The 24,270-nt window shown below is 37.7% G+C and overlaps 1 protein-coding gene across 2 annotated transcripts in view; it reads left to right on the top strand.

Moving 5' to 3' along the window:
• The window catches only part of negr1 (neuronal growth regulator 1), a 165,461-nt gene that overhangs the window by 124,527 nt on the left and 16,664 nt on the right, over positions 1-24,270 (top strand). The window contains exon 8 of one of the 2 annotated variants that reach the window (XM_079840677.1): positions 1,762-1,803. The exons of the other annotated variant lie outside the window; for it this stretch is intronic. Within the exon in view, the coding sequence (XP_079696803.1) occupies positions 1,762-1,803 (42 nt within the window). The remainder of the gene's footprint in view (positions 1-1,761; positions 1,804-24,270) is intronic. 2 annotated transcript variants of the gene reach the window in all.

The following is a 24,270-nucleotide window of genomic DNA, read 5'->3' as shown; positions in this document are numbered from 1 at the left end:
AGGCGAGAGCCAACGAACGTTTGATATCACTCTTGAGGGTGCAATTTTTTTATTTGAATTCATCATTGATGAAGATTGATGAAGATCGCTGGATACAGGGCTGAATTTGATTCTGTTCTTCGCAAATGTATGGATTCCAATTATTTGGATTACAGCGAACGAAAAAAACGAATGCCTTTGGTGAATTTATATTGAGTTTTAAAGTAAATGAATCAGTTGATCCAGTTCGCAAAACCGGTTTAAAGCAGCACTAGGTAGGTTTTTGCTCTCGGGGTCCCCCTACAGTTGGGAAACAGTATTGTCCTCTACTACTGTCGTAAACTCTGTCATCCTTCATCAGGGGATGCATCGCACGTGCATTTGTTGACATGACAACCATGACGCCGCATTCATACGGAGCGTCAGCGTCAATGCTTCTCGGCCTGTGTGAATGCGGCGTGATAGCCCTGAACACTGCAGGAGGAGTTCACATGCAGGTGTTCTGCTTGCGTCGTGTGTGAAATGTCTTCATCCCAGGTACAGTGGCACATGTTTCAGCATGTTTCAGTCATATGAATATAATTTCATTGCCCCTCCTCCTTCAGCTCACGCCAACGAGCAAACGCTGGCCCAATGTTGATCCTTGTCCTGCCTTTAATCCGATCACTTTCTCGTTTCCTCTTTTTGCTTTCCTCCGACAAAACCTTTGCTTTCTTATTTTTCTGTGCTGCTTCGGCCATGACTATAAGATTAGGCAAACAAATGATAGTTGGGCTCGCACGTCCGAAATTAAGGAAGTGGGGATGGTGGTGGAAGTGACGTATATGCCGTAAAGCAGTCGAATTTTGTAGTTCTTTTTGTTCTCGGGTTACTACCCGAAACCCGAAGTTTAAAAGTACGATTAAAAACGATACAGACCCCGTCAGGCTATGGCAGACGTGTCATTCAACCTATTGTAAGTCGATGTATCATCACAAGAGTCTTGAAAATATATTATAAAGGTTGAAAAGTTACCTAGTGCTGCTTTAAATTAAAATCTTTCTATGATACTTTTCTGGTGTTTTTACGTTCAGAGCAACCAGTAGATTCTTCGAAATTTCTCCTTTTGTGTTCCACAGAATAAAGAAAGTCATTCGGATTTGGACCAATATGAATGTGATAACAAAGTGACTATTCTTTTAAGACACGTCTTTTGAAAGCCAGTGTGAAAATGTAATCTCTGAAATGGGATACATTACTTCCCCTAATGCTTTCTCTTTAGCACATAAACTCTGACATACACGGACACAATGCACACACTAACAGCGTGTGTGATGTGTTGTATTGCATGACTGTTCTTAGTAACCACAATGATTATCATTGAACGTTACAGATCTTAATGCATTTTCATACTCCATTCTACAGATATGCTACTGTATTTGTAGGTATACCATTTGATGGAATGGGTATAATTAGCCATGGGGTCCTTTCACTGCCAGAGTTTAGACCTTTGCCAGTGTGTAGCCCTTAACTTTCATTTGATGCAACGCTTGCAGAACAAATGACAATTTCATGGTCCACTGCAGTAGCAGCAGTATCAATCGCTGAGATAAACTGTCTTGACGTCCCACTGTTCTTGTTTTGTTCCAAGTTCCAAATTGTATTTCTAGTTAATTTTGTGATGTCCTAGTTGAGCGACTTGGCCGAGAGAGGATAGTTTGAATTCCTCACAACAGGTGCTTATTTGACAAAGGCTATAAATGAATTAATAAATGCTAATTATGTTTTGACATCTCTTCACAGGAGGGTTGGATTATGGGTATTCAGAAAGAAGCAATACATACGGTATGCAAATGCAAATATATATAGAAATGTATATGAGTATGTATAAGGGAAGACCGAGGCAATTGGTTCTCAAATGGTTTTTCGAGACGAGGGCATTTTCTCGTAAATGTCAGGTGTTGCATGACTTTTGTATGTTTTAATTTGAATGTATTAATTACAATATTTATTGACCATTTTGTTTTTCATAATTGTTTTATTGATTAAATTATGCTTTAAAAAGGCAGGTTCTATTGAGACTCTGCTATAGGGGTATGTTTTTATTTTTTATTTTATCCCGGCCAATAATGGTGGAATTTAATTTGTTTTAATAGCTTTTTGAATTTAAGATATATGTCTGCACAAAAAAATGTGACCCGCCCTCGTATAAAAAGTGTGACTATTAGCCCCAGTCTTCCCTGTATATGTATAAAATTAAAACATTGCTCAATAGCTTTTAAATCCATTCTTTACTTTGTATGTGTGAAATATTTCATACTAGAATGGAAACAGGAGGGGATGTTAGCTCTTTTCCGACCAGATGCTTGTCAATACCTATTCATAATTCTTTTGCATGATTTTGAAACATTTTGGCGCTCTTTACACATTTACAACTGCACTAAAAATGGCTATAATTGACTGTGAAAATCAATCCCTAGTTCTCTCACAGTATGCGATTTACTTCCAAACACACTGCCAACACTTTTGTGTTTCTCTGCATGTTGGCTGAAAAAGAAACCACATTCAGACATGCTTTTGATTCCACTGAAAACCAACCTGTCTATTATCAGTAAGCATTCTGACAAATAGTTCAGACAGCTTCCACACAAAGTGAGATTTATGAAGCATTTGTGCTTTGGGATTCATACAAGATTTATTCGGTGAAATAGAGTGTGCTTCATTTAAAAAAAATATTGAGAGCTCAGGCCACAGCACTGAAGTTATGATTTATGTTCCCCTTGATGTTTTGTCACATAGATTGTACTGAAGTTGTTCTTTAGAGAAAGTGCAACCTTAAATTATTGGACTTTTTGTTTCTATACATTGAGGTACCCTGTAGGTATATATACAGCATACAATCATAACCCGAGTTGGTAGATTTAGCACTTTTGTGATGTGACTTTTACTAAAAAGAAACTCAAGGAAATATCCAAAGTAAAATGTTTTAAAAAAAATCTTTTCACAGAGAGCTTTTTGAGGATCTCAATTTGACACTTTGTCCACATTCAATTGTCTTCTCATGATCCCATTCTTCATACTTCTAAATGAGCTTAGTTACAGGGCTTAATCATGTTTAAGAGCATAACTATAGCTTTGATATCCTGCCCAACTGTGTCTCATTCACCATATCAACAAATGAGGTTATTAGTTGGATGTCATTAGTTTGACATTGCCTTTTTTTTCTTCCTCTGAGACTCACATCCCTAATTTTTTGTGTCTACAAAACAAAGCAATTACCGCTGTCAGCAGATCAAGATACTCGCCTTTTTGTCTTTTCGGCATCACAAATGAAACTTTCACGTTTATCTCCAATGTGAACTAATCTGGCAAACGTGATGGAATAGTGTTGTCAGTATTTTTCTTGTGAACTGTTACAATGCTGCGTAGCGAATCCGTGCAGTGGATTCCAAGCATATGGGAGAACATATGCCAAGCATGCATGGTGCATGAATACTGATTATTATTGCAAGCACAGGGCCTTTTTTGACCAAAATGAGCATCAGCGTGAGAGAGAGAGAGAGAGTTATTGCACATGGACATGTGCTTGCTTAGAATGGAAATGTTTATAATTAGGTTTTGTTTACCTCAAATATGCTCTACAATGAAATTGTGAAGAAATAGTATTTTTCTGATCCATATTTAGATTTTTGTTGTTGTAGTACATGCCTGCATTTTCATGTCAGGGCTGTGTTTTCAAAATAAATGCACTGTGCCATTTCATATTGCAATTTTATTGCATTAAAATGCAGATGTACTGTTATCGGCCTTGCCAACAAGTTTAGCGTGTTCTAGTGTCCTCAAAATGTATCTTAACCTGCTTGACCAATTAACCAGTCAGTCAATCAATGAAGAATATCTTTATTGTCCTTATTTTATAATAGATATTGTCCTTTTTTCCCAAAAAACTTGGAGTCTAAATTATTATTTTAATGTCTTTGAAAGAAGTCGTTCATGCTCACCAAGGCTGCATTCATTTAATAAAATACAGTAAACTCAGTAATATTGTGAAATATTGTTACAATATAAAATAACTTTTTTTAATATATTTTAAAATGCAATTTATATTTGTGATTGCAAAGCTGAATTTTCAGCAGACATTACTAATACATTTTCTTATTAATATTGAAAACAGTTGTGCTGCATAATATTCTTGTGGAAACCGTAATATTTTTTCAGGATTTTTTGATGAATATATAACAGTACTGTAGTGTATAATTTCATGCATCTAGGACTTGCTTGAGCTCAAATCAATTTACTTTTTTTTATTTATTTACTTTAATACTCTTAAACTTTCTAAAGACGCTTTCTTAACTTAAAAAGTGCCTCTTAAGCACTAAAATCCTAGTCATTTATCCTCTCATTTTATCTCTGCCTTGCAGAAATGCTCTATTTTTGTGGAGAAGTCCCAGTCCCACTCATGTGGAATCTCCTCTTGTAGTGTTTTATAGTGTGTCTGACTTATGTCACACTTATGATATTTGTCTGTGGTATATACGAAATGAATTATCAAAACTAAATTGTGGTTTCTTTTCATACAACTGTTTTATACAAAATAGGATGATAGCCATTGGCTGTCAAGCCCCTAAAGGACAAAAAAGTACTGTGATTGTTATTATATAACATTTTACATTCTGATGTGTTCTTTATATAAAGCTATCATATGGCTCCAAAGGATTTGGAATGCAGCACATGAGTCACATGGTACTTTTTGGAGGGTGTGAGTTGTGTGAAAGTATTCTCATTTCTGAATAATCTGTCCCTTTAGCATGTTTTTTTTTACATTGGTAAATGCTATCACAAATGTTGAATTTATAATGTGCTATAAAAGATGTTTTCCTTCTCTCAATACTAATTGTCCAGCATCACATAATTTATTCCCATGTGTCAATTATTTTGAAACGCGTGAATAATCATCATTTTGTCACTCTGATATCATTTTTTAATGAGAATCTAGTCCAGAGTGTATATTCATGTCATTTCAGGTTTGTCAAGATGGTCAGTCATTTCAGTCTAGTAATGTTATCATTTGTTTTTCACCTCATTTTACAAAAAAATAACCTTAAAGGGATAGTTCACCCAAAAATGAAAATTCTGTCATAATTTATTCACCCTCAACTTGTTCCAAACCTGTATGAGTTTCTTTGTTCTGCTGAACACAAAATATGATATTTTGAAGAATGTCTGTAACTAAACAGAGAAAGCAACCATTGACTACCATAGTAGGGGAAAAAATACTATGGTAGTCAATGGTTGCTCTCTCTGCTTTCTTACAAACATGCTACAAAATATCATCTTTTGTGTTCAGCAGAACAAAGAAACTCATACAGGTTTGGAACAAGTTGAGGGTGAATAAATTATGACAGAATTTTCATTTTTGGGTGAACTATCCCTTTAAGCCCTGCTTTATATGCATATCAGGATGTTTAACACTTATTCAGCAAGGATGGATTTAATTGATCAAAAGTGAAGACAAAAAAAGACTGCTATTTTAAGACTTCTTGTTATTTTTTCAAATAAATGCTGTTCTTGTGAACGTTCTAATCCTCAAAGAATCCTTAAAGAAAATGTATCACAGTTAACACACAAAAATATTAAGAAGCACACGTGTTTTCAACATTGATAACAATAAAAAAATATTTCTTGAGCTCAAAATCACCATATTAGACTGATTTCTGAAGGATCATGTGACACTGAAAAAGGGAGTAATGGCTACTGCAAATTCTGCATTGCAATCACAGGAATACATTACATTTAAGATATCTGAAAATAGAGAACAGTTATTTAAAGTTGTAATAAAGTTTGCTGTAAATTCAAATAAATTCCGACTTGGTGAGCAAAATAGACTTCAAAATAGAATTCTTTGCATCTACTATTTATATATATCAAGTTTTCCAATTAAAAATGAATTGTAATGGTTTGACCTGGTACATCCCACATGAAGGCCACAGTATGCTTCAGGCTTGCCGTGGAATTTGGTATTATGTTTGTATATTTGGTATTAAAATTCACATTGTCCCTCCAAAGTTCACTATTAATGAGTTCAGATTTTTTAGCTTACCTAGCTGTCATTCAGCCTCTATCCACATATTTGTCTTTTTTTATTTGTTTAATCCTTCAGGCTTGTGGTCTCCTGGCACTCCCTGAACTCTCTCAGAATGGAGCGCATGGGGCATAGTGGCCTATCGGGGAATAATCCTGTTTAGCGATTCTTTCAGCTGCTCTTATCAGATTTATGCTGCATCAGGAAGGCTGAGATCAACGGAGGGAGAGACCCTTCGTATAGACGTGATGTGGTGCTACCTGACCTTCATTTTGCTTCGTGTTATGAAAAAACGACACCATTTCTGGTTGCGGATGATAAGCGCGTGGCATGTCATAAATCTTTCTTGACCTCTAGATTCTAAACAGACATGGCTAGAGCAATAATGCTTGTATTCAGTATGGTTCAACTGGAGTCTCATGTGTGCTTTTGTGGAAGACATCCCCAGTCTAAATGATCCTGTGTTTACATGAGCCCTCAGAATAGCTCAAAAATCAATACTGCACCCTGCTCTGCATACTGATGCGCTCTGCTTTGATCTCGCATTCAGGGGCATACAGTGAATCGGTTTAATTGTACATCACAGAAAAGCCTTCTGCTGTGTTTCACTATGGTGCTTTCTTTTTAGTGCCCTGATCAAATTGTGTTGCAGTAATACTCTGTGGAAGATTTCTTGTAAGATCGATATCTCTGAGCCATAATTATTTTAGTTTCAATGTATACATGCATGTTTTAGAATCAGAATGAGTTTTAAAGTTATAGTTCATCCACAGAAGGCATTGGAATTGATAACGGAAGCTTGCAGTACTTGCAGGCTGGTTTAAAGAAGATAAATATACTTACAGGGTAATACAAACAAGATTTTACCAAAATGAGTGGTATGTCTGCAGTGAGTTGATAGATATATATAGGTATGTGAATCAGAGAATGAGTATTTGTATAGCAGATGGATCTGTACAGCTAGTGTGAATATGAAGATATAGAAATGTCAAATAAAAGTTCAAAATACTGAATTTGCATATCGCACAGATGGGTTTGTACAGGTAGGATGTATAAATATTGCACATTCATTTTATCACTCACTAGAGATTCATCTGCGCAGGGTTCCAAATCAACACTTGTTGAGCGCCAATTGCAAGTAAAAATTGGCTTTGCGGAGCAAGTAAAGCAAAGTTCTATGCCAGTTGGCAGGTATTTTTTTTCTTCTCCAGATCCCCATGCGGCAACACATATGTGAAACGTTCCTCATATTAGGCCACCAAAACAAAAATATGACATAAAAAAAAAATTGTTTTACATATAATATAAAAAACTAATATTTAAAGGTGATGTAGGAGATCTGGATAAACTTTAGCCTGATAGCATTAAAAGCATACTATCCCACCCTCCCTGCAAATCGCTGTCCAAAGCCACGCCTCCTGAAAGCATGAATGCGCACAGCCCAGAAGACCAGAGTAAACGTACTACTGCAATACATCATGTAACAGTACAGCATATCAAATTTAAAGGCCCACTGAAGTGCCTTGAGACGCGCAGCATTATTCAATGTGTTGACGTAATTTCCCCTGAAACGGCTCCAGCTGTTTGCTGCTCCTCCCCTTTTTTGAAACAGCCAATAGCATTTCGTTACTACCACGGTTTGACTAGAGCCTTTCTGTTTGGTAAAGCCACAGTTTCCTCCTAATCTCTAACCGTTTATCATCATAATCTCCTCCATATCGCTTTGAAATACAGCACTCTGCAGAATATAAATGGGTCCGATATGTTTTGTTGTCTGTGCCGACTCGCGTATATGATCCTCGCTGCGCTCTCGTGTCTCTAGTCTAACTTTAGACCAGAGCCGTTGGTGTGTGTGTGTGCGTGCTGCTCCGGTGCGCGTGAAACTAACGTCTAATTTAACTAACTTAATTTCAGACGCAGCTTCAGGGTCTATATAATGCAGGGGGCGGGACGCTTCAGATTCTAGAGAGCATTTGATTGGACAGAAGATTTGATGAGAAGGTGAAGTCTATGATGATGTCATCAAAATCTGGGATTCATTTTAACGGAAGTGAGAGACTGCTTTTGAATGCTTATATCTCCTAAATGCTAATTTTGTCATTGTTTTGGAACACACCAGCTTATTTATAACCTTAAGGCTAACATAATCATACTAAAAGCTAAAAACTTCATTTCAGTGGGCCTTTAAACAAATTTTTAAAAACAGAATTAGATGCAGCAAGTTTTCGTTTTTTTTAGCTAGCAAAACTTGTCAGTGTGTAATAATATTACTTGCATGCCAGGGGTTCCACGATGAGAGTCTGCTTCGCTCCGATGATGCCTCTAAGGAGACATGCACCTTGTCCTACTTGAGCGTACAGGCGGACACAGGACGACGGGGTCGTGCTAGGGGGCAGCTACCCTGAAGGGTCACACGTTGGGGCTGCAGAGGACGTGGCGGCAGTGGTCGGAGTACAGTAGAAGGAGCGTTAGGTCTCACACTGGAGTGCACGTTGTGTTCAAAATCTGCACACTAAACGAATTGCAGATGAGCTGGTAACTGTAGAACGTTGTTTATTAATACTTGTTAGAAGGCCACTTGTTGTCAGTTCTGATGGAAGGTCAGGTTGTTGTTGATGCTTGTCTCCCATTCTTGCTCGGTCTGCTCAGTGTACGTGAACGTGAACATTTTTTATTATTGTTACTTTCTTTCTCTATTAAAACAACCTTCAGCACAAGGTATGATTTGTTGGAATCAGACAAAAATAACTAAATTTGATAGAATCAGCATAGTACATTTTGAGAAAAATCTAAAGTTTTCAGAAGGTTCCGAGACGAAATCACCTAGCAACATTTGGCACGCACCAAGTCAAAACTCACATCTATAGGAAAATATTTATATTAAATTTTTTTTCATGATACCACAATTGTTTGATTAACATTAATGAGACTGACAGCATATATATATTAGGACCTACTGTACTGCACGGATCGAATATTATGTTACACATCAGGGGCCGGTTGCATAAACATTATGTGTCTGATGATCTACTAGCAGTTAGTTAGTTCCACATGTAAATATTTATGTAAATTTATGTAAATACCCACCAAGACAGATATTTTGAAATTCTGTAATTCTGTGTATATGTGGACCGCACGATGTCTGAAAGGTGCTTTGTGAAAACCTCAAATCGACCAAAATTTACATTTTTCACTTCTTTAGCCTGTAGCTCGTAATTAGTCTGTGTGCATTCTGACTGATTTTGCCAGCACAAGTCGCACATATAGAATTTGGGCATTTTGTAGTTGTCAAATATGAATGGAATATGTCCATAGTTAACGTGATGAACTACATACTGGATCTGCTCTAATACACCTGTGTGAACAGGTTTGGCCACCGAAACTAAAATATGAGAAACAATGTTAAAGGCTCAGAGAAGGAGGAGGCGGGAAACCGCAAACTATCAACGTAACTTTAATGACAGAATAAATATAAACAACAAAGATGTAAAGCATATAAACAAAATAAAACACAACATATATGTTCTAGGTCTTACACTCTCTCGTACTGCACTGTCGTCACTCCTCCTTTTATCCTTCCGGATCTCCTCCGTGGTGTGGCGTGCAAGTTCTCACAGCTATCGGCTTCGCCCTGCTTGCCACACAAAACTTTTGTGTTGCGCATGTTTAACGTGGTGATGGAGAGATGTTTGATCAGTATAATTCTGGTGTGAGTTCTCTGTTAGTGTGGTTAATTTGAATAAGTGTGAGTGTGAATGCTGCCAGCCGAACCCTGGTGCGCACCAAATACCAAAAACCACTGAAAAGATGAGTCTCGGCCCGCTTCCAAACAAACTCTAGTGCGGTTTGATTGAAATATGAACACTAGCCTGACCAAAGACATCTAAATGAACAAAAAACAGGACGTGATATCACAAGATGCGACTCGAAAAAGGACAGAATGCTACTTTGCCCATTACAGTTCGATACATTATAGACTTCTTGCAGCAGATCTTTGTGTGTGTGCAATGTATCATTTACTTTTTTGATCCAGACCAAAAGGACCAAGAAAACCAAACTACAAGTGTGAAGTCCTCCTAGATCGTCAGAGCCATAGCAAAAGTAATAAAATGCAATTTTGTAGTAGCCTATATTATATATAAAGTACCCTGACTCAAAACTGTCTTCATTTTGTTAATGACTTCAAAATAATGCTGTTAAGTGAGCAGGTATTGAATTGATTTTATTCAGTGGAGGATCTGTCAGACTGGTTCAAAGCAATAACTCATCTACTCATCCAAAGAGAACCGACTCATATGAGTCATTAGTTTAGGGAATTGGACTATACTGGTCAGGAGTGTTGTATGTTTGTTTTTATGTGCAGCCCACAAGGACAACTCAATAGAAAGACGATTCTTGCTATTATTTCACGGTACACAGATTTTATTGCATCACATTCAATACAGACTACGAGCTCGCATTCACAAATCAGGTAAAATGAAGAAGAAAAAAAAAATTCTGCCATGGCACTAATGATTTAGTTCTGTTTTTCACAAATATGCAAGGGAAAATAGGCCTGTATATTAATAGTAAATAATGCAAGATCCAGTTTCATGGCCGGTAAACAATATTCATGACAATACATTTTCTTCCATTGCCAGGTGTGGCAATTTTGGACTATGGTTATGCATATTTGTGTGTTGTTTTGCCACTAATGTAGCTTTCATCATTTTCCACATCTAAGCACTCATAAACTCGACGGAACTGTCCTCGCCAAAGTATTCAGGCTTCTGTGAGCCAGAGCTGGTGTTTTTTTTCCTACCTACACTAAACACAAAAACGAAAACATGCATTTTTCATGGGCTAAAATCTTCTACCAGGGGCAAAAATGCACTCTTCCTCTTGTGAAGATTAATCTTTAGCCTTGAGCTCTGTACCCTCTCTGAGATGTCATGTTCCGCCATAAATGGGCAATAGCAAAGGATCACTCGCATCCAGTCCATTCTCCTGTACTGAATCACCCCCACCTTTCCTTCCCATCTCTCTCTCTCTCCCTCTCCTACGCTCAATTATCTGTGCTTCTCCTACATGCACTCTCGGCCTGATTATCTCACCCACTCTGGGGCTCCTTCACTGGGCTGTCCATTAAATGGTATCCGTAGCTTCTCTCTCCCTTCCCCCCACATACACTAGCATCAGCTCTGCACAAAAGCGTCAAGGCCCAAACAAGTGCCTTGTGCAGAGGACGAGCAGGTTAATGTTCAGGTATAAATGCAAAAGTTTTGCAAAAAAAAAGTCAGCAGAGGTAATTCTGCAGTGATTTCTCATATACATCCCTGTACATCCTCTGTAATACCTGAACACTGCATTTTTGGAAGGGCTTCAGAGGGAAATGTATATGCGAGCATTGCTCAGGATTGACAAGATGTTGCATGGAACTTCCTTTGTTTTTGACATGCAGGGTCCCATCTCCTCTCTTTCGTATCTGTTAATTCTCCTCCTTCCCTTCCTCTGTGCTCTTGATCTCAAAGAAAAGCTTTTATCTTGTCAGTCCCATTTCAGTCCCATCTTGAATATTACCTATCATCCTTTCTTTCTGTGTAAATACATAATGCCACATACACAGACAGACATTGGTGTGCCACATATTGTATGTGTATGATACATTGTATGTGTATGATACTGTTGTCTCCTTGATAGCCAAAAACTCTTTATGGAAAAAGCTTAATTAGTTGTGGTACAGATGATTCCACGGCTAAGGGACAGTCATAATTTGTGTGAAAATGTATATTAAAATTATTTATATACTTTCGCACAAATTATGTCTGTCCCTCAGCCGTGGAATCATGAATTGATATGGTTTATGTTTATTTCACATCATTTAAATTAGTGGAGTTTTAAAATGTAATTTTTCATGTTTTTTTATTATGCATTTTAACATTGAAAGAAATAAGTGGTGAATGCGTGTACATTTTATCCAAATTGTATTGTTCTTTATAACAAATAGAAAAGCTGAAATTTGTTTGTTTTAAGAAAAGAACCTCTGGTACATAAAAGTGCCTTAAGTTGAAGAAACACTCATTATAATACCACATGCCTACAGCAAAAGGCCATGGTCTGTGTTCCTTCCTTCTCGACATTTGAACGTTATTCAAATTCATACTAACGATGGCCTAGTAATTTAAGATGCACATGGGATTGTCTTTAAATGATAATGTCATAGGGAGTGTCATTAGGAAGTTGGTTTTCATTGCTCTTTCATGTGGCTAAGCTAAAGGGGGAAATAATGTTCTTTCAGCGTGATTTCGAGCCGCAAACTAATGGATCTCACTTGGAGAGTGTTTTACATTTTTCTTTTTCCTTTTTTTTTTTCTGGATTGCAAAAACCCCTGATGAGTCAATAACTCTCAATCTGTTTCTCACTGACACAGTTTACAATATGTGTGGAATGGTTTTTATGACACGAGAATGATAGTGTCAGTGGATAGCTCTTTGTTGATGATACAGTAGTTATGCTGTGAAGATGCATAATCGCTCCTGTCATTCTTGCCAGAAAGCGTTTTTTTCTTCAGCCATCTAAACGCAGCCCGAATTTACCAATCAGAGCTTTTTAACTATACTAAGAATAAACTTTGTTTTTATGCAAAAGATTATTTCTTTAGCCACTAATGGCAATGCCGTTCTCTGACAGAAAAGGCGAAGCTTGCTGCTATTTTAAGGTTTTGTGGAGGAACAATTCACAGTTCTCATGTTAGTGAGGTTAGCGGAGCAACTCGTAGCCAAATAGATTAATTCAGACTTTCAAGTTGTCACGCCAACTGTGCTCTTGTTATCTTGCTATGTCTCAAATGGCCTCTAAACCTCAGGGCTTGAATTTATAAGAATGTATTTCCTACCTTATTTACATGTTGAATTTTGCCTCAGAATGATGAAACGGTAAAGTTGCATCATAAAGCTATTGTCCTCTTTGCTGCAGTCGCATCTGCTCCTCACAGGGGCTCATTAAATGACCGTTTCAGCGCATGGAAAATGGCAGCTAAAGCGTTGAAGAGCATTTGATTGAAAGGAAATTCTAAACTGACCTCCTTTAGGAAACACACAATTATGTGCCTGCAGGCAGTGAAAAAGTTGTTTTAGATGCAGTACCAAAACAAAAATCCACCATAGTTCACAAGCCAACGTCTTAGAATTAGGAGAAAATGAATGTGAAAGTAAAATGCAAGATTATTGCAAGTAAGCTGCTGTTCAGCCACACTGTGACATTTGTTTGTTTCTAATGTTTCTAATGAGCCGTTTTGGTAAAGCAGAGATGATTTATCATAAAGAAGTGATATATGTAATATACTAGCTAGATCTAAATCATTCTTCACTGACATGACTTGCATTAAAATATTCCAGACTGTGTATACTTTCATTACACAGCCTTTTGCAGTCTTATTAAAGTTAAACTTCTTCCTAGTCATTATAGTATGAGAATCTCACTGTGCTCTGGAATAATCTCTGGCTAGATTTTTTGCTTATTCTGCCATCCAATTATCTCTGAAGCCCAGTGAGGCAAGTTGTGCTTTCACCTGAATGTGGCAAAACCTCTGTCACTCTTCACCTTTTCCCCATCTCTCTCTCTCTCTCTCTCTCTCTCTCTCTCTCTCTCTCTCTCTCTCTCTCTCTCTCTCTCTCTCTCTCTCTCATTTTGTCTCTCTACCAGCTGCCCCTCCCAACCCCAGGCTTCCCTGCTCACTCACCATTGCAAAACTGAAATCCTGTTCACTTTACCTGAACCATAAACAAGCCTTATTAAGACATACTTTACAGCCATATTGTGCCCAGAATAGATTTAGTTAAAGCAATAGTTCACCCAATTGAAAATGTTTGCATTATTTACTCGCCCTCAAAACCTTTATGAATTTCTTTCTTCATTGGATGTAAAGTCAAGTCACCTGTGCAATACAAATATGCAATAATATGTATCGTCGATAATCCGTATTGTGTAGTTCATCCAAAATTAAAATTACTGTGTGAGGAAAAAATTCAAGTTCAAGAGTTTTTGTGTCAGTTCTACTTTAAACTACTGTATAATGTTGATTATAATGTATAACAATGCAATGGGGGAATATTTGTGGGTCCTGATAATGCCAAATGTCTGTTACCTGTAAAAAGTGGCTTACGGTATTTTAAATATATCTAGTCACTGACAGGGTGCAAGCATATTAGTCTAAAATAATTCTGTATTTTCAGCTTCATGAATATTTTTATTCTGGTGTCACCATTGTCCTGTGCAATTGGGCAAAGACTTTATATAAAAGGAGACGGTGCACTCTGAATGGGAGAAAGTTCAACGCCCATTTTGGCAAATAAGCCCCGCCTTCTAAATGAAAGAGCCAGTCGTTGATTAGTAAAGTCACATATCACTGCAGCTACCGCCCCGGTTGCTATAGAAACAGTCAGTGTTTTGAGACACACGTTTAGGATTGCGCATTAGCTTTGTCCGGGCTTTTTTGTCATGACTCGCGCTTATCAACGTCATTTATGAGATTTATGTCAGATTTCAATGGTGATTTAACCCTTTAAGACCTAAGGGTATTTTTACAATTAATTTTCCGCCTGGTGTTATTTACTAAAAAAGCTTGTAAAACATCAACCCTGTTGTGCACAGACAATTGACACACCTCTTTTTTTTCAAGACAAGTTGCACTGTCAGTATATTTGTGTTGCATTGATGTCACCTGAATGTAAAATAAGTTATGGGACCATAAAGACAAATGAAAACATAAAACGGAAATTGAATCACTCAAATATTTATTGAAAACACACACAAATAAATAAAAGCTAAGCATATTTCCTCTGGAAAACAGTTTGTTCAAGTCTTTGGAGTCCTGGAACTCAGGAATAAACATGATAACTTATACAGAACCAAAACTATTTACATTTTTCCAAAAAAAAGTCCAGGCGCTTTTGGCCTCTTTGGATTTTGGATATTTACTGGTGCCAAGCCTCAAAACAGTTCCTATCAGGAACTTCTCCTCAAACTTTCTCCTCAAACTTTTTCCTCAAACTTTCTCCACAAAACTGCAGCGCGTCTCTCTCTCTCTCTCCTCAATACTAGCCGTGCGTCTCTATCTCTCCACAATAACAGAGCGGTGGTTCATGCGCAATGACGCACACCAACGTGGATGACGGATCAGCCTGTCATTGGTCAAACCCTCATCCAAAATGGCAGCTAGCATCGCGCTAGCGGCAAAAATGACGGAAAATGTATAAATTATGGACATCAAGTGGATATATCTTGGATGTAAGCGTTTTGATTTATTGCTGAACAACTCCAAAAAGATGCACATGTTCCAGGCTGGATAGAAAACCTTCTGTAAAGGCTACAAAGACACCCCCGTGATGGCTAGCTCGTTAGCTTTCTGCTGGAAAAAACGGTAAGAAAATCGATAAAAGTTTCATGAAATAATATAGATATTTATCGGAGGTGCCGTGTGACGTCGTGGGCGATGCCGTCGGGCTCTGAGGGTTAAAAAATTAAATTTAATTGTAAGCTTAGTGAACAGTTTTGGAGAATTTGATGTTTCCCCATTCAAAGAGATAACAGAATGCGCTGCATTTGCATGCCCGAGAGGAGTTTCAAAGATGGCCGCCGAGTTAAATGACTTGTCTTAAAGGGACTTTGGGATTGTGTTACCAGCACCAAGACCAAGCCTATTCATTACCACCGCCAATGTAATACCAAATTTAGCATTTTAATCAACAGTAGATTTTTTGTTAACCTTTTGCCATATCTTTGGCAAAATTGTATCGTGATATGTATCGAATTGTGACATGACGATTTTGTTACATCCCTAAATATAAAATACAGATTGTTTCAAAGCAGCTTTACAGTGAGAAATAGGAAAGTACTGATTCAATGATGCAAACATTCAATGATGGAACAATTTTTGTTTTCTCCATATAGTGAAAGTTAATGGGGTCCAAACAACACTGGACCCTACTCACTTTTGGTCACAGACAGACGTTCTGTCAAAACGGTAACACTTTACAAAAAGGTTGTATTAGTTAACATTAGTTCATGCATTAGTTAACATGAACTAACCATGAACAACAGCTCTGTTCAGCATTAGTTATTCCTTGTTAACATTAGTTAATAAAAATACAGCTGTTCATGGTTTGTTCATGTTAGTTCACAGTGCATTAACTAATGTTAACAAGATTTGAATAATGCATTAGTAAATGTCGCAATTAACATTAACAAAGATAAATAAATGCTTTATAAGTGCAGTTCATTATTAGTTCATGTTAACTAATGTAGTTAACTAATGCACCTTATTGTAAAGTGTTACCCTCAAAACAAGACCATTTTTGTAGTCATTCTTTGACATTTCAACCATCAGAGGAAAGAAAGTCATATGAGTAAATCAAATTTTTGGTTGAAATGTTTTTTAAAACCCGAAGTATACATGCAAGGGTATGTCTACAGTGCATGCGACATTAATTGCGTCATCAGCATAGAACGCATGCAGCTAGATTTTTCTAATCACACATACCCTTTACTCTCAGCTCGCACATGTGCTTTGAATATTTTTTGCACTAATCAGTTGGCAACGCTGGCCCGGCCCATTGTTTCACAGTCGGAAAACAAACTGAGGAGATGGAAGTACTATTTGAAAGGCTATGCATTTGGCTGCATGCGTACGCTAAGCGTTTGTGTCAACACTAAAGTAGCCTACTGTGGGTACTTTTTCAAAATAAGTTAAGACGTTTATGTATGCCTTTTTATTTTCATTCTTTTGCCTTGGAGAATGACAGAAAAATGTATAGAGATATAGCTGGAATGGCATTTGTGTGATTTCTCAAATTTCTGTCAGCACAACTGCTTTTAAATGTCATGAGCACAGCCAGGCACAAATGTGTGTGTGTTTTTTTTTTACATGATTATGAAAGTTAATGTGATTTTACAGGCAGCTGTTCCCAATTAAAATTGTGATGTGTAATTGTTTTGATGTTAAAATCCTTTCTCCTATCCCAGCTTAATATGCAGAGACAACTATAAGTAAGCCGCTTATCGCTTGATTTCCTCACAAAGTGTAAACGCTGTGGCTTTATCACATTATCAAAACATTGCTGTGTTTGTTTGAGCAGCCCGACAACAGCAACACTTGCTCAACCTATGTTGTGAGTTTGGGGCGTGGCCAACTGTTTGACTGTCCAATGGCATGCATGTGGGTAATGTTTTGATAACCAGTAGGTATTTCTGCAACTCTACAAATGAGAATCTTCAACACGTAAATTATATAACCACAATAATACGCTTAAGTGACAAATATTGGAAGATGTTTTGTGTTGCAAGCTTTATCACTTTAGCTACTGATCTAATTTCTTCATCACACCATTTTCTTCATCACCTCTCGCTGTTTCTCTCTCTCTCTCTCTCTCTCTCCATCAGATGGAACTTCTTTAATCAGATCGCTTTAATCACAAATATGCACTTTATCATCATAAGCTCTAAACATATTTTTTTTTAACTTCAAATTAAGAAATATGCCTTGAGGCCTCTGCAGTCCCAAGGGCTCAACATTTTCATTTTCTAAACACTTCAGATAACATCAAGACTACACGCAGGCATGTAAAAATCTCTTTGGGATGTGTCATTTTCTTTTTCTGTGCTATGCGAAAGATTAAGGTCAGTAAGCAGTGTGATCTCTTTGACAAGAGATCTAAAGGTGCGATTCCCGAGACCATGTTGCCGCCGAAGTTCCAAACCCTTTTTTTTTAGGATCCCGCCAGAATGAGACTAGTCAAACAATCGACATTAATAAGTCCCGTCTTACATCCTGTCCACACTGACAACACTAATTTGTATGCGAGGGATTGGCAGACACTTTTGTCTGAGCTGCTTTGAGAAAAGAGGATTAGTGAGTTTGCTTTGCTTTCATTTTTATAGTGTTTTACTGTCACAGAACCTTTTGAGCGTTACAGCGTTACCCCGGTGTTTGTCTCTCGTCAAAGTGAAACAGAGGAGTATTAAAACCTTGACTTACCTCACCAAAGTGTGTTTTGAGGTTCTTGTGGGGGGACTTTTTTATTATTATTCCCTGAGATATGTTTGCTACCCTGGGTTGTTTATTTTTAACGGCTGTACATGTTTTCCATGAGATTAGTTTTTGATAGTGTGTCCTTTCTTTTCTTTGTTGACATTTGGATGATTGAAGTGGGTTTATTCTTTGGATGAATAGCAGGTCTTTTGGAGCGCTGAGGCGGAGGTGTCGCTCACTGTCTGGGGAAAGAAGAGGGAAAACAGTTTTGCTTAAGAGACTATTTTACAAGCAGATATCAGATATTGTTTGGTGCCAGTATAAACTTGCAATCTATTGATACAAAGAGCGTGGCATTTTGACTGCAGCTGCATTTACACTTTTGGCTCCTCTAAGGGTTAATCTCAATCACAGTTATTCAAATAACTATAATTGGATTTTTCAATCATCCTGAGAGAAGAGTATAATTTGTTTTTGTCTTGTATCGGTTTCTTTCGATTCCTTTAATGAAGGACCCTGTGGGTGGTGGGTTTGTTTGGATGCCACATTCATCCACTCTCTTCAGCGACGAAGCAAGAATATGATACTATTATCTATAGTTTCACTTCATGGCCATGCCACAAATAAGACCAACGAGACGCTTAATTGTCTCACAATTAGCTGAATTTCTCTTGACCAGAAAAAAAAAAAGATGAAATGAAGACAGACTTTTGAAGTTCTTGAGTTCTTGTCTTCATGACAGCTCTCGGAGAGCAGACTGATCTCATGAAATGGCGTATGACACGCCAATTCGTATGCCATTTTGGCGTGCTATCAAGACGCACAATCGCTTTTAAGCGTGTTTATCAACGCCGTTTCATTCTATCCCCCTACACTGCCCCTACCCCTAAACCTACCCATCACACACACACACTGCCCCTGCCCCTAAACCTACCCATCACACACACACACTGCCCCTGCCCCTAAACCTACCCATCTCAAGAAACATTCTGCATTTTTACATTTTCAAAAAAACATGTTTATAAATCCATTTTCATTCACGAGGAATCACACGGCGTAGACATACACGCGGAATCACACGGCGTAGACATACACGCGGAATCACACGGCATAGACATACACGCGGAATCACACGGCGTAGACATACATGCGGAGATGATGGTTCGTTTCGGCGTACACATACACGCGGAATCACACGGCCTAGACATACACGCGGATGGCTCAAAATGCGTACAGATAACACGCCATTTGGCTTTAGAAAGTGGCGTGTATGTTTGTCATGATGTCATGTTGCGGAGAGACTGGCGTGGTAATGGATATGGTAATGTTAATGAATTTGATATTGGCAGAATAGATCTGCTACGCTGCTGCTGCTGCAGAGCAAGTACACTCTAAAAAATGCTAGGTTAAAAACAACCCAAGTTGGGTTGAAAATGGACAAACCCAGCAATTGGGTTGTTTTAACCCAGTGAATGGGTTGTTTTAAGCAAACATTTAACCCAACCGCTGGGTTTGTCCATTTTCAACCCAACTTGGGTTGTTTTTAACCCAGCATTTTTTAGAGTGTACTGTCAAGACATTCACAGACATTGCTGTGAGCTTCTGCACATGTAACATGAAATAACCCCCCATAGCAAATCTATACAGGTGGAGCTGGGGAAGGTGGAGGGTTTCTGAAAGCACGCTGCAGACTGCTAACAGCAACACTACCGGTATTTGTTTGAATGTTGAGCCGCAGCTCGTTGGCTCCTGATGCAACAGCAACCAATCAGCTACGCTATGTAGATGATGATGCGATCGCTACCAAAGAGTTAACCTATCAGCCTGCACCATATAGAGTGCCATGACAGTACTTGGTATTTGTAATTCTTATATTTTGGATGAAATTTTTACAATTTAGTTAGGGGGGAAAAGGGTCATTTTAATTCCTGTATGTAGGGGGTGTGATTTGGTGTTTTATTCTGCAGGACAAATGGTTAGATATGTTGTCATGTTATTTTACAGATCAAGAAAAAAATATTTTAATAATAAGACAAGATCTGTGAAAGTACCTCACTTTTTTAGATCTCGGTTGTCTTTTTGTAGACTATGTAACAATGTAAAAAATTGTGTACATTGTAAATATACAATATGTACAATATATGTAGCATTCATTTAATGTTATTTATATGTATACTATAATTATATGCGGTGTGTGTGTTGACCTCATATCATTTTCATGTTAAGAAAGACTTGTATATTATTATATTATAAAGAAAGATCATCTTGGTTATTCTTAAATATTAGTCAAAGCACTTTGTGGTTGGACTCATACTATTTATTTTTCTAATTATTTATGCTATATTATATTACCACCAAAAATATAGACCTTATGTCAAATACAGAGACATGAAAAGTTGCAGCTGTATAAATAGTTACTGCCATGAAAATAAACATAAATCTTTCTTTTTTTTGAGACAGGATGGCTGAATGTCACACAATAGTCTGACAAGAGAAATGTACTATAGAATACCTAGACGGTTTACCTTCCTCTGTTTTGGAAAGAGCATATTAATTGACAGTGAACCACCACAAAATTGGATTTTCATTATGATGGGAAAACTGACACTTTCAGAAATGCTTGTGAACATTTTATCATTAGCTTTTTGGCAGAAGGCAATTTGGCTGCTCCCTGGAGATTAACAATACCTCAAACAGCACAAATCTTATTCATGAACATAACTTATTCGAAGGGCTTTGTCAGCGACATAATGTGGGAATAGGACTCGGCGCTGAGAGGAAGTGGGACAAGCAGATGAATACCTAGAAAACACTGATTTTCATGACTACACGTAAGAGAATCTGTTGTAATGCGCAAGAAGTGCCTTAAAGGTACTTGTCGCTGTGATCAAGGGGTCAGGGCTTGTCTGGTTAGCATGGACCTCTCAGCCCCTGCTGGTAGATGCCATAACCAGCTGTGTGTTCTGACAGAATAAGAACAGATACAGTATATCAGGTTATGTTATGTTGTGTTATGTTATGTTATGATGTGTCGTGTTGTTATACAGGGTCAGAAAATACGTTTTCTATTAAGGAGGTGATTTGCTGGAGCATTTTCTACCTTTCTATGGGCAATTTTTATAATTTCCTTATTAAATGTATCTGTGTTGTTTTTTTATGTCAAATATTTCAATGTAACCAATTAATTACATTTGATCAACATCAACAAAAGCTATCGTTACATTGCCTAGGTGACAGAAGCTGCATTTGCACCTACACAGACTGTTTAATGCTGCTTAAACGTGGCATAAGATGTATGAAACTCACAACAATATGACAAATAATTATTGCAGGTTATTAGCCTTGATATTGTAATAATGATTATTAACGTGGATTAATGGAATATATTGCAAAGGTTTTTGTGGAAAAGGCACACCTTGTAGACAGCTTTAGTTTAATTGTGCAGGTGCTTTTTTTTTGCCCTAGTATCTTGAATTTGGGCGGCATTTTTTAATCAACACTTTACACATTAATACTAACACTTTCTATTTCTACTCTATTTTTGTCTATTTATTTATTTTTTAAACTTGCTACGGCAGGGCTCCAGACTGCGACCTCTTTTTTTTCACACTGTACGACCACCATATTGCCAAAGGCGAAGGAAGCAAAAGGAAAACGCTTCTCGTTTGAGCTGCACAGCACGGACCGTTTATCTGCTCGGACCAACAGCACAAGCTCACTCGCAGGCCAATATCTCAATTCCGCAACACCGTTACTACACAGCGAATTTGTGCGGGATTATCATTGCGAGATGTGAGAAGCATTCAAATTTAATTTCAATCATTCATTTCAGGGTTCGTACAAATCATTTGAGAGTGAAATTCAAGCACTTTTCAAGGACTTTCAAGTGCTTCACACTTTTTTATGTGTCTTAATGTTATTTTTAATGTGATGACCAACAGATTGTCCCATTTGTAAAACGAAAGGTTTAAAGATGTAGGAAAACCAAGACGTGGCAAACAAACGCTTTTATTTAAAAATTAAGAATAAATTACATCTGTAACCAGTAGATGGCGGCAGAGGAGCACTCATTGGCTTATTAGCCATTTCCACTTCCTAATATAGTTTTTTTTACACGTTTTGCTTTTAAATTTATATTTAGATATTATGAAATCTTGTATGTAGTATGAAAGTATGAAGTAGGAAAAGTCATGAGAAGTCTCATGAAAAACAAAAACTTTTCTACAAATTGTGAAGAATTAGACAGAAAGTAAGTAAAAGCACTCATTTTATAATCACTGAAGCTGTCAGTCATTTCAGTATGATACTATAAAAGAACAATGATACATTTATTAAGAGAAGAATATTTAACATTTTTCCTGTAAAAATGTGTTGTTAAAAGATCATTTTATCTGCATCTCAACTCAAGCTCAGTGCTATGTCAAATGTGCATTTTCAAGTGATAAACATGTAGTATTAATAGTAACTGCACTTATTATTGCAAAACAACAGTCATTTTATGATTAAATCAGGTGCTGGCGCCACCATCTGTAGCACCGGTGCCAGTGCTCTCAAATGTTAGCCTGGAGCCCGATATGTTTACTGTGCTAAGCTAACTGGAACTTGTCACAATGCTTACATATTGTTGCCCTTTTGTTGGTTTAACTGCTTCAATTGTTCTCGTCATTTGTAAGTTGCTTTAGCCAAAAGCATCTCCTAAATGTAAATGGCCTTTTTGCCCCAAGCCCCCATTCATTTCTGACCCGTTATGATATATCATTATGTTACCTATGTTATATTCACATACTTCCAGAAGACCGTGTTCTAGCTATGCAACAGCTTTTTTTAAAGAATTTTTGTATTTTAGACCTCCTTGGCTGTGATAACCCATGACAAATCATTCTTAACACACATTTGAGTTCTATGCGCTCTTTCATGCAAGGTTTATGTACAGCTTGCGAGCTTAAATGTTGCTTTCACCCACAGAATTGCCTAGTGTAAAGGGCCTCTGTGTTGTTTCTCCAGCCCTAGTCTTGATTTTTCCCAGCAGTGGATGTATTTCTGACAGGACTGCAATGTAATTTGCACCACGGCTGCCAGAGGGGGTCGTAGATAGGGTCAATATCCCAGCCTAATTTGTCAGGAATCATCAAGTAAGGCTGATCAATAATTTTTGACCCCTTCCAGAAAGGCTCAAACTCATAGGTATAAAGCACTTCCTGGCCTGGAGCGATGGGACTTTGACAGCATCCATATCAAGCTAAAGTGCATGTGTCACTGTGGGGAGTTTGGTATTTATGCAGTGCTGTAAGTCCCACAGATAGTGTCAGAGTGCCTGAAAGGATAGAGCAATGGAAGAAAGGATAGACTGGATTTGACGGTGATAACATTTGAAGGTTTGTGTGCGCGGAAGTGCTTGTTTGTGAGAGTCATTGTAGTTGTTGTAGAAACCGTCTGGTGCTAGCAGTCCTGTCAATCAATATGGCCTACAGGCCCGGCTACATGAATTTTCAATTAAAACAAACAGCATCAGAAATGGATAGCTCTAAGGTACCACGTTTCATCTTTCGTGAGATACGGCGTCTGACCCAAAAGCTTCCAGATTCCAAACACTCTAATGGTTCGATATCAGATAAAAACACGAGAAAACCACTAGGCAAATGTTCAGCAAATAATGTAACTTCTAGCTTATCTTGAGCATACAGTTTGTTTGCCTGTGGTAATGGTTTGTTGCATTATGTGGCTAAAAGCACCATTTCCCCGTCCGGCTTTGCAGCGGTGAGAATTGTTTACAAAAACCACCCTGAGTGGATGAGAAGAATAGGAAGGAATGATACATGTATTAAATAGATTTTTAGTATTCTGCAGGTGATCTTTGCACTCTTAAAAGTGCATAACACAACCAGTGCACTGAATGAGTATAGCTCACTCGTGGACTCTATGGCTTTCATCCGTGTTTTCCCAGGGCTGTGCACAATAGGGTCCTGAGTTTCATCCTCATGTAATTGACTCATATTTCATGTGCTGGAGTGTGAAGTATCTGATGATAAGAAAGCAACGATCACAGATAGAGCTTAACGTGGCTGTTGCTTTCTAAAACATGTACAATTTGTACATATGCTAATTAGTGAATCCCCTACCAACAGTGCATATGTTAACTCAGACTCCATAAAACTACATTGGTGCATGGTTGTACTTAGGGACATTTTGTGGAATTATGTTCTATATTACATGCTCTGTTAA

This window comes from Gobio gobio (genome assembly GCF_949357685.1).
Source record: "Gobio gobio genome assembly, chromosome: 17".
NCBI classification, from domain to species: Eukaryota; Metazoa; Chordata; class Actinopteri; order Cypriniformes; family Gobionidae; genus Gobio; species Gobio gobio.
This window is presented reverse-complemented; position numbering and strand designations above follow the sequence as displayed.